This window comes from Harpegnathos saltator, unplaced genomic scaffold, assembly GCF_003227715.2.
Source record: "Harpegnathos saltator strain DR-91 unplaced genomic scaffold, Hsal_v8.6 scaffold60, whole genome shotgun sequence".
NCBI classification, from domain to species: domain Eukaryota; kingdom Metazoa; phylum Arthropoda; class Insecta; order Hymenoptera; family Formicidae; genus Harpegnathos; species Harpegnathos saltator.
The window spans coordinates 852,310-866,084 of record NW_020230427.1 but is presented as its reverse complement, the minus strand read 5'-3'; the positions used below and the strand labels follow the sequence as shown (position 1 = coordinate 866,084).

The 13,775-nt window shown below is 32.1% G+C and overlaps 4 protein-coding genes across 8 annotated transcripts in view; all 4 read right to left on the bottom strand.

Moving 5' to 3' along the window:
* alpha-Man-Ia (alpha-Mannosidase class I a) overlaps window positions 1-13,775 on the bottom strand; it is a 923,832-nt gene that overhangs the window by 118,012 nt on the left and 792,045 nt on the right. The gene's annotated exons all lie outside the window — the stretch shown is intronic.
* On the bottom strand, window positions 110-3,838 carry LOC105182717 (uncharacterized). Its single transcript, XM_025304302.1, has 6 exons — window positions 3,071-3,838; window positions 2,100-2,219; window positions 1,916-2,033; window positions 1,426-1,687; window positions 1,238-1,348; window positions 110-351 (listed from the first exon to the last, which is right to left on the bottom strand). Exons 1-6 carry the CDS (start codon window positions 3,212-3,214, stop codon window positions 228-230), a joined length of 879 nt encoding a protein of 292 aa, XP_025160087.1. The 5' UTR covers window positions 3,215-3,838; the 3' UTR covers window positions 110-227.
* LOC109503784 (odorant receptor 94a-like) lies at window positions 4,170-5,649 on the bottom strand. Its single transcript, XM_025304308.1, has 6 exons — window positions 5,433-5,649; window positions 5,149-5,262; window positions 4,902-4,992; window positions 4,667-4,812; window positions 4,377-4,509; window positions 4,170-4,303 (listed from the first exon to the last, which is right to left on the bottom strand). Exons 1-6 carry the CDS (start codon window positions 5,630-5,632, stop codon window positions 4,253-4,255), a joined length of 735 nt encoding a protein of 244 aa, XP_025160093.1. The 5' UTR covers window positions 5,633-5,649; the 3' UTR covers window positions 4,170-4,252.
* Window positions 7,935-13,666, bottom strand: LOC109503783 (uncharacterized). Of its 4 annotated transcripts, none has more exons than XM_025304297.1 (7): window positions 12,884-13,653; window positions 12,202-12,515; window positions 9,479-9,740; window positions 9,157-9,273; window positions 8,946-9,036; window positions 8,713-8,858; window positions 7,935-8,456 (listed from the first exon to the last, which is right to left on the bottom strand). In XM_025304297.1, exons 2-7 carry the CDS (start codon window positions 12,263-12,265, stop codon window positions 8,174-8,176), a joined length of 963 nt encoding a protein of 320 aa, XP_025160082.1. In that variant the 5' UTR covers window positions 12,266-12,515; window positions 12,884-13,653; the 3' UTR covers window positions 7,935-8,173. The 4 variants fall into 4 exon arrangements, with proteins under 4 accessions (XP_025160082.1, XP_025160083.1, XP_025160084.1 ...); XM_025304298.1 differs by having other exon boundaries at window positions 12,945-13,653; XM_025304299.1 differs by having other exon boundaries at window positions 7,936-8,238; window positions 8,324-8,456; window positions 12,202-13,652.

Sequence of the window (13,775 nt, the reverse complement as noted above, 5' to 3'; positions counted from 1 at the left end):
TTAAAGATGGCAAAAGGTATTAGAACAAAATGGTCAATACTTAACAGAATAAAACTTTTCTCTCTATTAAAAATATCGTCTTTCATTTTCATGCAAAAAACTGAAATTACTTTCCGAACAACCCAGTAATAGAAATGAGTTCAGAAATAACATATTCGTATGCATAATGCACGTATGACGCGATTTCCGGCGATCTCGTGGTGCATTAATTATTATTAGATTAAATATTAGAAATTACGAGAAAAGAGATTTGTACTTACTCTAAATAAATTTATGCTCAAAGAAATAATCCCCAACGTTAATAATGTGAGGAAAAACACCGATAAACGCGACATCAACATTTCGATGAGGCTTGAAAGAAAAACCGTGGATATCAAACGATAACATTACTCGCCATTAAATATCCGAATAACGATTTAACCTTTTGAAGCATACATTTCTCTGTTCAACAGTTTTTCATGAAAATTTGCATATAATGGGTTTTGGTATCGCTATGTTGGAATTTCGAAATTCAAGATGGCGGACCAAATTTTAAAAGATTTTTGATTTCCATGAAAATTCATACATATTTTAGGGATTTTTGGGGTCACTGATTACAGATTTGCTGTTGTCTGTGCACAAAAGGAAGAAGCTTTGTGGTCGCTCAAAACAAAAATAAAAAATCCAAAAAAATGAAATAAGAGAAAACAAAAATTATGAAAACATTAAAACAAAAAAAATAAAAAAAAAAGAAACGAAAAAACAACGATAAACAACAAAACAAATAGCAAAAGGACAAAAGATAACAAAAACTAAAAAACAATAACACAAACGGAGAAATAGAAACAAAAAATAAAGCAAAAAAAATTTTCATAAATAAAAAAAACATTTTTTTAGATTTTTTTGAAATCCCCGGCATTGGATACTGTTATTTATTATAGGATTTCATAAGTTGGCAAAACTGTTCCAATTCTGACAGCGGATTCATAACAGTGATCCTGAAAATTTCTATGTACCAATTTTCATGAAAATCAAAACTTTTTTAAATTTTTGGCCCACCATAATGGATCCGCTATTATGAATTTTGAAATTCCGTCAGCAGATTTATTATCAGCGACTCCAAAAACCCTTGAATACAAATTTTCATAAAAACTTTTGAATAGAAAAATGAATCTTCAAAGTTTTCAAAAGGTATTGCATATATGCAACACTATGTCGCAAATGGTTAACTCGCCACAATTCTCTTGTGAACATTTACTTTTGCGCATTTTGATGAAGTTTCACCGACTTGATGATCCTTTCGATTATCAAGTGCTCCCTATCGGGGCGTGCTATTATTTCCTCGCTCACACTGTGTTCCATGCGGTAACTAATTGCACGGAATTGTATTTTAACGTGACAGATTAACCATCGATAATTACGCGAAACGTAACGCATGTTTCTCACCTGGAAATCTTGAGTATCGCGCAGCAGTGCAATACGATCACTATAAGCATCGAACCAACAGAGGCGACCGTAAGGCCGCCAATAATGATACTTATATTAACATATAAGAAAATAGGGTAGAAATACGCCCCTTGATATCCGCGGTATTCGTTCATGGGCGGCAGATAACGTACGCGCGACTCGTTGAGTGGCAAGGCAAAGTCGAGGATGTCCGGCATCATCTCCATTACTATGAAACCAAACACACCCAGCATCACGGACGCTAAGTTATAGAAAATACAGCAAGTGTTATAACAGACTTCCTTTGGTTATGGGAATGGAGCATCACGGGAAGAACATTACATGTACATTGAGATATTGAAGACGAAAGAATTCGTTAGTTACCGAAAGTTTTGCCATCATGAATATGCAAACTTAACGATCTTACGTGTTTCTCTTTTTCTTTTCTTTTCTTTTCTACGATACCGGCACCTTTCACATTAGTCCTTACACGTGAGAAAAATCGTGACGTGTCTTCCTCGACGAGCATAATATTCCGCTATTTTAATTTCTCGCATGTCCGTCAACATTCGCCAGTTGTTCGTTATTTGCTTCAGCATTTGTTTCGTCTGCATTAAGTGAACTTGCCACGTAAGCGCGACAATTCCTCGCGAAAACCACCTTTTTCAACTTACCGTTTCGTCATTGTAGAAAAAGAGAGTAAATTTTATGAAATAACCGGTACTCGGCAACGCATCCGAAAGAATTCGAATAACGGCATCTGAATCAATGTCAGCTACAGCAAATTGCGCCAGCTTAACATAAAAAAAAGTCTGTAAGTTTGATGCCCGTTTCCTCCAATGTAGTTCAAAATTTCACCGATTTCAACCGATTTTTAACTCTGACCTACGATATTTTGTGTTTCGTCACTTTTTTAACATTCAATTCCATTGGAGCGGCGTCCATCGTAAACGTCAATTTTTAACCGGTTAACAAGTTTAAAAGACGTTTAAACAGAAAATAATGTGAAATGTTAATATTTGAGGTTATGTGCAGTATATTTTGGACTTGATGTAAATGAAATTGAACGAATTATTATAGTATATTATATTATTTTATCATCATTCAATGATGAAAATATTATGAGATACATTAACAGAGAATCTAAAAGATTTAAAAAACGAATAAATTATTTTGATAATTTGGACGAAACTGAATTAAAAATGAGATTTCATCTAAACAAAAATAGTGTTACTAGTATAAACAACATAGAAGAAGAATTAACATTTTCATCTAACACTTTTGATCCACAAAAGACACAGGCAATTTACCTTCTATGCTTATATATATTCTAAAGTTACAAGATGCTTATTAGTTATGCATCAATTACATCACTTGATGATACAAATATAATTTGAATTAGCACACGTAAAGTTTACACTCAGTTAATCGGAACGAAAATAAAGTTGAAGGCAAATAAAATAAGTTGACTGAAAATTAAATTGTGTTCAAAGTTAAACGCAATTCAAAGGAACCCTGAATTGAACTATGTTGGAGGAAACGGCTATAGAATAAGTTTATCGGTTTAGACCACATCGTATAAAAAACACACACACATGAAGGATAAAAAGAGAATAAAACGGACGTATAAAAAGAATAGAATTACCTGAACCACTACATAAGAAAGGAGTAATACGAAGAAGCAGATTGCGCGTAAACGCTGAAACTTGGTTCTCCCGTAAGGCCACAGACCAAGGAGCTTCAGAAGAGTTTGATTAAATTTATGGTTGCGATCGTCGAATACGTACATCTTTCTACGACGGTTGAGACGCGAGTGGCGAGCGGACTTTCAGGGGGCAAACTTCGCTCTTCGAGCATACTCCCTCGCAGTGATTTATTTAATATGCCAACCAATCCTTTCTTAGATTTTTCGCGGTGTATAGCGGTGTATAGACAGCGGGAAATACACAACGTCGGGAAGTGAATGACAGTTGCAGCAATTTAAGTGTTTTCCGTGGTCAAATGATGGATGGGAAAAAAGGGTTCGCTTCTTTTACAGGTTATCGCTGATATACCGCGAACAAAGAAAATCTCTGAGTCATCAAAATGTTTAGTAAAAAAGAGATCTGCTAGAAATTTTTTATTAGCAATTACAGATTCTTCCCATTCTGAGCGCACTTGCGCAATATCGCGGTTAGAAGCAGTCAGAGGTTTTATTCTCGTACCAATCTTCTCCCAGAAATCTGTTTTCGCCACGAAAGGGAGCTGAAGATAACACTTGTATATGTATGTATTGCGGGACAAGCTACAGTAAATTATTGAAGACGTGAAGTTCCACTCTTCCATTGTAAGTATGAATTTTTATATTCATAAACATGAACGTCGTGTGAATGTAACCAAAAAAGTTAAAGAATATAGTATATAGTATATAATATAATAGAATATAGTATATAATACGAGAGTATAAAATGTATGTGCACGGTTGGGCATTTTCTCTATAAGATGAAAAAGTAAGGTAGTATCGTATATAATCGTAATATTGTCACACATAATCGATTTATTTTATTTTTTATATTTTATGTAATCATGAGATTGTCTATGTGTGGAAACAAGATTTGTAATAATATATCTAGCTACTTGTATCACTAACTTTCTATTTATGTCGTTATTATTAAACTATTTTGTTATTATAAATAATAAATTTTAGTCAGGCAAAATAAGTATATATATATATTCATAATAACATAACAACAATCAATGTTTTTTTTAATGTATGCATTTTACTTACTTTATATAATTAGACATATATTATAATACATGAAAAAATACATTCAGTCGTATTTTTTAATCATTGTAATGAATACATTACCGTGAAGTAAGATATGGACAAACTCATAAGCTGTAAGGAAAATCTGTTAAGCAACTTTAATCTGTTCAAAATATCTAATTTTTCGATTCCGTCATATACACACTTTTGTAAAACCTTCCAACGAAGCCATAATAAAGTTGCCGATATTTAAAACATATGCTTTCGTGGTATTTTTCATAATAAATAAAAACAATTTTTGAATTCTCACTGGAACCGTGTACCATTCCGTGTTATATCTATGTATTAATAAGTTGCATTATTTTATCATTGTAATTCACATTTATTTATAATATATAGTATTTCACACTTATGTTCCCAATTTTCGTCTTAGATTAATCTCGTGAGAGTTAGTAATTTTGAATTAATAACTCGAGAAACTTAATAAGTACTCACGCATTGTAGAAAATCTTGTCGTTGTGATTCGTAATCTTTTGTCCGTAGTAATGCTCCAAAAATATAATTACGAAGTGTGCACTAACCAATATTATAGACATAAGCAATTCACTAATATTTTTTAATAGCAATATCACTTTAATCAGCTGGAACTCGAAATTTTTTATAAAACGTCGGACTTTAAACATTATCGAAATGAATTATCAACTGAGGAGAATAAAAAAAGAATACTCACTCGGAGTAGATTTAAACTAAAAGATAAAACGCTTAGTACAATTGTGAAGAAGAAATCTGATGCAAAAGCGGTTGACAGAAATAAGCTGCACCTTCGGTAAAAAAGAAAGGATGAGAAATAGAAAATATATATAAAGATGATGTACCGCATAAACCGTGAAAAATTTCTTCTGTGTACGAGAACTATTCACTAGGAATATATTGATTGTCGTACAAGAAATCTGACAGAGTGAGATATAAATACCGACATGAGAGCTTTTCGGTGTAAATCGACCGCGACATTTATGTTCTGAAAAATTACATCTTCCTTCTTTGGAGGATTATGCGATACGTAATGATCGATCGAATGTTGGATTCGGTAGCTGTAATGACATTTAACCACTAGATTATTAATAATTGCAAAAACGAAAGATATTTATATATAGTACATATGCATATATGCTGTTCCTTTTGCTTCCCCATAGATAGTACAAAGATCATTTTATATATTTATTGTCTTAACTACAATTGTATAAGCTATTATGAGATTTACCTGGCGACACTTAACATTCCACAAATATGTTCTATGTACACTATATGCAAAGTAATTGTGGTTATCAGGACAAAAAAACTGAGGTATACGCCAACCAACCAGTGGCACAGGAGAAGATTATGATATCTTCTTTTGTCGACGAAATATTCTGTTATAGCATAAGGCTGGCGTGGACGCGTTTCATTTAATGGAAAGATCATATCGAGAATGCTCGGCAAGAATTGAAAGAATCCATACACGATAAGGCAGATGAAGCCACTCACTAAGAAATTATGTGAATATAAAGCAATGTAGACACTCTTTTTACTTGAGTATTATCAGCTTATTATAGTTTTAGTGGCGGAATATGCGTGGATGTGTGTATATGCTGTCAATCTATAAATGCAAAATACAGTACAATTCGGAAGCCACTCGTGATGAGTCTTAAATATGCGACAGATTAATGTGAGCGGTTTACGTCGGAATTCTAGAGAAAAGTGTAAAAGCAGAAAGGATATCTGATTAATCAAGCCGTTAAGAGATCATAAGACATCATTAAGACATCATAAAAAGACCCATATACTACAAATATGTTAATATGTCGCTAGTGTTTGTTTCTTGATTATTTTTATAATAACACAATAATAGTAATAATACGTATTAATAATATCGTGCACCGTTGTCCGGAAAACGAATATTTCTGCATGATGCAACGCTCCGTTTCATTTTCCAAAACACTCCAACTGTTGCGGATATCTTTCAGTATTTGTTTCACCTATAGTCGAGTTAAGTTTAGATAATATTTGAATGTTAAGTAACAATTAACAAGAGGTAGATTGCCTTACTATGTCGAGTTTAGCATAAAACGAGCGGTATTGTACGATACATATAATAGACGGTAAGACATACGACAGGAGCATAATGAAGAAATCCATAGTCCATTGGTACGTAAGAAACGATGTTAACTGAAAATGAACGAAATTAAAAACAGTACACTCTTATAGGCAGTTGCAAATAGTCTCTCTTGAATGCCTAAATTTCATATGAGGAATACTGTGATGTCTAAAGGAAACACAGCTACAAAATATGCAATTAGAAATGCTGATAAATGTAGTCCAATTTTTACATCTTTTATTATAAATAATCTTCAGTTTAGAAGATCTTAAAAAAATCAGACAGAAAAAAGAAACAAAAAATCAGAATTCGTTAGGCCGTCAAAATTGATAATAATAGGGAATCTTTTCATAATGGAATTTAAATACATTTGGAGAAATACTTCAAATACCTGAAAAAACACAAATGACATCAATATAGTCAAGATGATAAAGTTATTAATCATTGTGTACGTCGACCGTTGACACGGCCACATATGAAGTGTCGAAAGCAGTATCTGATTTATCCTGTAATAATGATTTTCAGATGTTGAATCTGTTTCCTCGCGATTCAAGAGCATGTTGAAAGAAAAATAAAATCGAGATGTATCGCCTGCCAGCAAAATAATCTGATTATAGTAAGTCTTTTTACCCTTGCAATATTTTCATAAAATATCGTCAATTGCGATGCGTTCGTTTTTGGTGTGAGGGGAACGATAAATACTCAAATTATCGAAATTGCATGTTGCATTCGCCCAGTATAATTTTTTCTCACGTCGAAAGGGGGAAACAATTTTTCCCCCGCTTTTTCTCTCATAGCAGCGCAGGCGCGTTTTTGTGTTTTCTTGTCGCGACGTTTCATTGTCTTACGTGATGTCGACCGTTACGGTACTTTGATTGATCGCCAGTGTTCCTCCTGATGTATCATGTACAAGAGCTATGAATTGCAAAACATTTGTGGTAAATTCAATTGCCTTATCGTCAATAAACATTGTGTAAAACAGTGGTCCCTCCTTTCTTCAATCTTGTATGAGTTTTAATTGTTACATAGCAAAAATATATGTTACGTCTAAAGTTGCTGTCTGTGAGTATAAACTACGACATGAAGTTTTTAAATAATCACGTAAGTCAGTGCCTGTGTATAAGTAACGTTCGCCAATTTATTTCATGTTATTGTTGTTCAGCGTAATGGCAAGTTTATGGTACATAGGTACACGTAAATATGAAATTTACATGTATGGGAAAATCTTTATGGGGTAGGCGGCGAGGAAAGAAAATATAAACAAGAATCGATCGAGGAGCGGGACTTTTTGCCTTTGGCTTGTCTGCGGGACAGGCTCGCGCTTGCTTTTGTCCGGACGTACCGACGGATAGGTTTTGCGAAAATGTAAGATATGTAAGTCGAACGGAGAAATAATAAATCCTGGTTACGAGAGTAAAAAGGGGCTGTTAATTGTGACTGGTCGCACACATTCGCAACTGCCTTAATTACCTGCATCTTTTATCGGAGTCCCGTAATCTTGACAAATATAGACACAGAAGTTTGAAGGAAGAGGAGAAATCCCCTACAATGGTGACGTGATGAGAGAAGAGCAGAATCAAAACAGTAACGTGCGGCGAATTTTATTTTATTTTTAATGCTTCACGTTATAATAATAAACGTTATAATAAATAATGTCGAATACGATGGATACTTATACGCTAAACTTTTCATATCGCATATCATTTCATCATCAAATTTTTTTGCCACTAATATGAAATAAATTTCTGCAAAGTAAAATGGAGGACATGCGCCCGTACGTTATAATAATCGGTGCTTTTTCAACATATACATTTTGTTCATTTTGTATAATCAGCTGCGTATTACTTTGACATTTACAAAAACTTTAGTTATTCCTTCCTTATTATTGCAATGAATAGATTGCAGCGAAATAAGATATCGATAAACTCGCAAGCTGCAAGGAGAATTGCACGACTTTCATCTGTTGAACAGCTTTCATTTGTTAAAATATTTAATTTTTCGATTCTACTATATGTTACCTTACTAAAACCTTCTATCGAAGCCATGATCAAGTTGCCGATATTTAAAACGTACGTCTTTGTGGTTCTTGTCATGATGAATAGAAATAATTTTTGTATCCTCACTGGAACCGTATACCATCGAATCTTATATCTATATATTATTTAGAAAATTATTCTATTAATTAAAATACCTATTGCAGTGACTAATATATCAAAATTAATTTTTAATTCTAATGAAATTAATTTATAAATAATTTCATTAGAATTTATTATAAATTTATTTATTATTATTCATTATAATTTATAATTTTCAAATTAATATTAGATCAGTTAATTTTCATTAATTCTGAAATTAATATAGAATATGATTTTGAACTGATAAGCGTGAAAACTTAACGAGTACTCACGTATTGTAGAACATTTTATTGTTATGATCTGTAAGCTTTTGTCCGTAGTAATTATTTAAATACATGATCAAAAAATGTATGCTAACCAAAATTATCGACGTAAACAATTCATTCATATTCCTTTGCATAGATATAGCATTAAGCAGCTAGAATATAGAACAGTGTTCATCACAATTTTTTAATCTATATATTATCATAAAAAGTTATAAAGAGATTCAAAAAAAGATACTTACTCGGAATAGATTTAAACTCAAAGATAATACACCTACTACAACCATCAAGAAGAAATCTAACGCAAAAGTAGTTGACAAAGAAGTGCCGTACCTTCGATAAAAAATAAAATATGAAAAATTAAATCGCAAAAAATTTTTTCCGTATATAAAAAGTCGTTACAAATATTATGATTGTTGCAAGAAATTGTTAACGTATGATACAGATACTGACATAAGAGCTTTTTGATGCAAATTTACCGCAGCGCTTATGTTCTGAACAGTCATGTGATCTTTCTTCTTCAGAAGATTATGCGATGCATAATGGTCGGTTGAATGTTCAATTCGATAACTGCAATAATATTTAATCGCTAGTTCATTAGTCTCAGAAATGAGATATATCTATGCATAACACATATGCATTTATGCTGTTCCTTTTTTGCGCGCGATGTTTTCCCAAGGGCAGTACACAAGAATCATTTTACATATTTACTATCTTAACTACAATCATATACAAGCTATTATTTCTACACTATTATACAATTTATGAAGTTTACTTGGCGACACTGCATATCCCACAAATATGTTCGATATATACAAGGTGTAACGTCATTGTAGCTACTAAGATAAAACTATTGAAAAATACGCCGAATAGCCAGTGGCACAGGAGTAGATTATAATATGTTCTCTCATCGATGAAATATTCCGTTAGAGCGTAAGGCTGGAATGGGCGTGTTTCATTTAATGGAAAGATTATGTCGAGAATACTTGGCAATAATTGGAAAAACCCATACACAATAAAGGAGCCGATGACGAGCACTAGAAAATCATGTCAATGTAGAGATTCTCTTTATTTATCAGTTTATTTATTTAATGGCGATGTATGCGTGAATGTGTGTGTGTGTATGCGTGTACGTATATGGTCGATCTGTTTTCAAATGCAGAGTATAGTACGTTGTGAATCATTCGCAGTGGATCATAAACACAATCGATGGATGTGGCTCACGTTTAGGTTCACATTTAAGGGGGGAATCCTGTCTATAGGTCAAAAAAATTGATTTTCTTTTTATTACATTTTCTGAAAATAAATATTGTTACGAATCTATTCTAAAATCTGTATCGAAAAATTCAGAAAATTACGGAAGTTACAACATATTATTCGAAGCGATGCACAGTGTTGCAAAAATCGCTAAAAGTGACCAAAATAGGAAAAAATAAAAAGCGAAATTTTCGGTTCCCGTTTTCAATATATTTTCTAAAAGGTCCAAAATTAATAAGTTGTAGTAACATTTTGATGAAATCCAATTGTATCACGAAGATAAGTGGATTTAAATATACACGTGATGCGAAGTAAAAAAATAGCTGGGTTATAACCCTCCAAATAATACAACTGATTTTGCGTTGAAACAATTTTTTATCATGAAAATGATGTTTTCTGTCTAATATCTCATCTGTGTAGTTTTATTTCCAATAAAGAGTATTAGATAGATATTAGAAAGTTATAAGTATATACAATAAAAGTTAGATTTACAAGACTCACTTTTTATATACAGTTAAGTATCACTTATATTGTGATATACAAAAATTGCATCATTTCGCACTATGTTATACTTTTGTGAAAATAAAGATAAAATATCTATTAATCCTTATGCAAAAGTAAAAAGAGCGACATCCAGCGCTTACAAAAATACGATAAATTTTATGAGCAGAGTTCGACATTCAATGTGCTTACGCTGTCTACTGCAGGTAATATTGTTCAACACAAAAATTATATCCTTTATCAAAATCCTTCATCCTAGTTAATTTTGCTAATGTTAATTACAAATATAATAATTAACGATAATGTTTAAGTTCTAATTAAATAATATAGTAAACAATAGTAAAAATAAAGACTGTAGAGATATGAGAGAGTATCATATAAGAAAAAATTCGAGAATTGTGACGAATGAAGATTTATTTAAAAAACTTCTTCTTTCCTCAAATTCCACATTTCGTCTTTAAAAAAAGTTTCAAATAAAAAAGCCGATCCCTTCCCTAAAGAAGTTATTGAATTGCTTGCAAACCCAGTTGTAGCAAATATAGTTTCAGACGATGAATAGTTATATAAAATATTTTGTTTAGTTAAGAGTTATATGAAATAAAAAGCAGAAGATAAAAACTAAAAAAAAGAATAAAAAGAAAAAATAAGAAAAAAAATAAAAAGACAAAAAAATTTTTTTAAATAAAAACAAAAATAAAAAGTAAAATAATAAAATTAGAAAACATGTTATTTTAATGATAAAATACTAGTATTTACAATGTAGTATGCTTTTCATTCAACTATAGTATTATAGCGACAATATAATTTATGGCCACTATTTGGAGGTTTCGTAACACTGTGTGGTGTACAAGTTAAATTCAAAGAGCTCACTGGGTCTTTCAAAGTTTCGTCATATAATTGCTGTAGAAACAATCGTACGAAACCTAAGAATATAAAAAAGAGTTTCATGAAGTCGAGAAGAATTCATTATATGGAACTGGAATTGCCGATTAGATTGAAACTTACGTGAGTATTAGAAATATGATTGAATAGTACATGAAACTTTAAACATGTTTTTTTCGAAATGACTTTGCTTTAACTGGTTCCCACGATTTCAGACAAACTAATGAACCGATTGACTTCAGTATGTATCTACATATTCGAAACGTGTCTCTTTATCGTATGAATTAGCGAAATTAAAAAATATCAATTTTTAATATTTATTTTTAACGTAAAATTGTCGATTTTATGGCGATTTTTCAAATATAATTTTTAAATGCCTTAAAATTATTGAAAAAGTAGTTTGCTTTTTATTGCCCTAGTTCAGACGATAGTGATAAGTTCGTAGATTAATTATCTTACTTGCGTTTTTGTCCCAGTCCACCGTATCTCGAGATTTTATGGGAGCCGTGAAACGGCGCATGCCTAAACACGTCATGTTATTTTTTATATATCTGCTGCATTATTATTCATATAACACTATAAAAATTCATTCTTATAAGTTAAATATATATTATTATTTCTACCAAGTTTGACATCAATCGTCCGCTTAGTTTCCGAAAAAAAATACGTGAAAATAGCCTATTTTTTCGCCTATAGACAGGATTCGCCCCTTAAGAGAAAACTCAAATATAAAGAATGAATTATATCTGGAAGTTGAAACATTAAGGGTTATAAATAAAAATAGATATATATATAAATGTGTATGCGTGACACCTGGTCGGTTAATCATGTATTTTATTTTTTCAATGATTTTCATACGTAATGATATTATCGTGCAACGTTGTCCGGAAAACGAGTATTTCTGCATTATATCACGCTCCATTTCATTTTTTAAGGCACTCCAACTGTCGTGGATATTTTTCAAAATTTGTCTCACCTATAGTGTCGGGTTATTTCAGGTAATAACTGAATGCTAAGTGACAAGTAACAAAAAGATATAACGACCAACTTACCGCGTCAGGGTTTCTGTAAAAAGAGTAATATTGTATAATACATGCAGTAGACGGCAAAACGTACGATAGAAGCATAATGAGAAAATCCACGGTCAATTGATACGTGAAGAATGATGTCAACTGAAAACGACAAGTATGTTTCAATCTGTATAGACAAGTATGTTTCAATCTGTATAGATCTGTATATTCTCTACTGAATGCATTTTGCATAGTTTCGCGAATTTCAATGAAAAATACTACAGTAGAATGTGTTTGAAGAAAGTGTAATGATATAATGTGTAGTCACAAGTGCTGACAAACGTAAGGCAATTCCTATAATACATTTTATACTATAGCATAACACATTAGCAATCTTCAGTTAAGTTTTCGACAACCAAACAGAAATAGGAAGTAATGAAAAATCGAGTAATGTTATATAAAGAGAGGGATGAGAGGATTTTTGCAATGTGGAATTTAGATATAACATTGGATGGAAGTACTTAGAATACCTGAAAAAATACGAATGACATCATTATAATCAAGCTGATAAAGTGATTAATCACTGCGTACTTCGATCGTTGATATGGCCACAGCTGGAGCGTTGAGAGAAGTATCTGATTTATTCTGTAATAATGATTCGTAGATAATGAATCAACCCTTTCCCGACTTAGAAACATATTGAAAAAAATAACGTCGATATGTTCTTTTCTCCGCCAGCAAAACGAACTGACTGTCCTGAATCTTCTCACTGTTGCTATGTTTTCGCAAAACATCGCCAATTGTAGTGTGTAATTGGAGAAAATTCGCTCACGGCAATTTGGTGAGTTTGGAAAGACTATTGACTGCTCGCGTTCGATGGGAATGTCGACGGGAACGGCAGGAAGTTAAATTATGAAAATTGTACGTTATGACCTCCAGGTGCCATTTTCTCACCTGATCGTAGTGAGGAATAATATATATTTTTTTCCATATTCGCGCAGGCGCAGATGAGTTTTCCGTGGACTCCGTCGCCGTGGCGTTTCATTGTTTTACGTAAGATCGAATGTAATGATACCTCGGTAACCGCGAATGTTTCTCGTTGTGTGACGTATCGTAGTCATGAATACGGAAGAGTGCTGACTGTTTTAGTAAACTCCGTGTAAGCTTCGTTTCTCTTTATAAGGAATAACTTTTTGTCAATTTTTATCGCTGAAGTTTGACATCTCGTTTAAAGCGCGATGAATGTTTTAAATTCATCTCAAATGTGCACTTTTATAGACGTAAATAGGTGAAAATAATAAAAAAAATTGAAGGTATATATGTATGTTTATGCGCAAAATTTACTCGTATAAAAAATCTTTATTTTGATACTAACTGACAAAAGCAAAATTAAAATGCATTTGTAATAAGTAATTCTTTTTA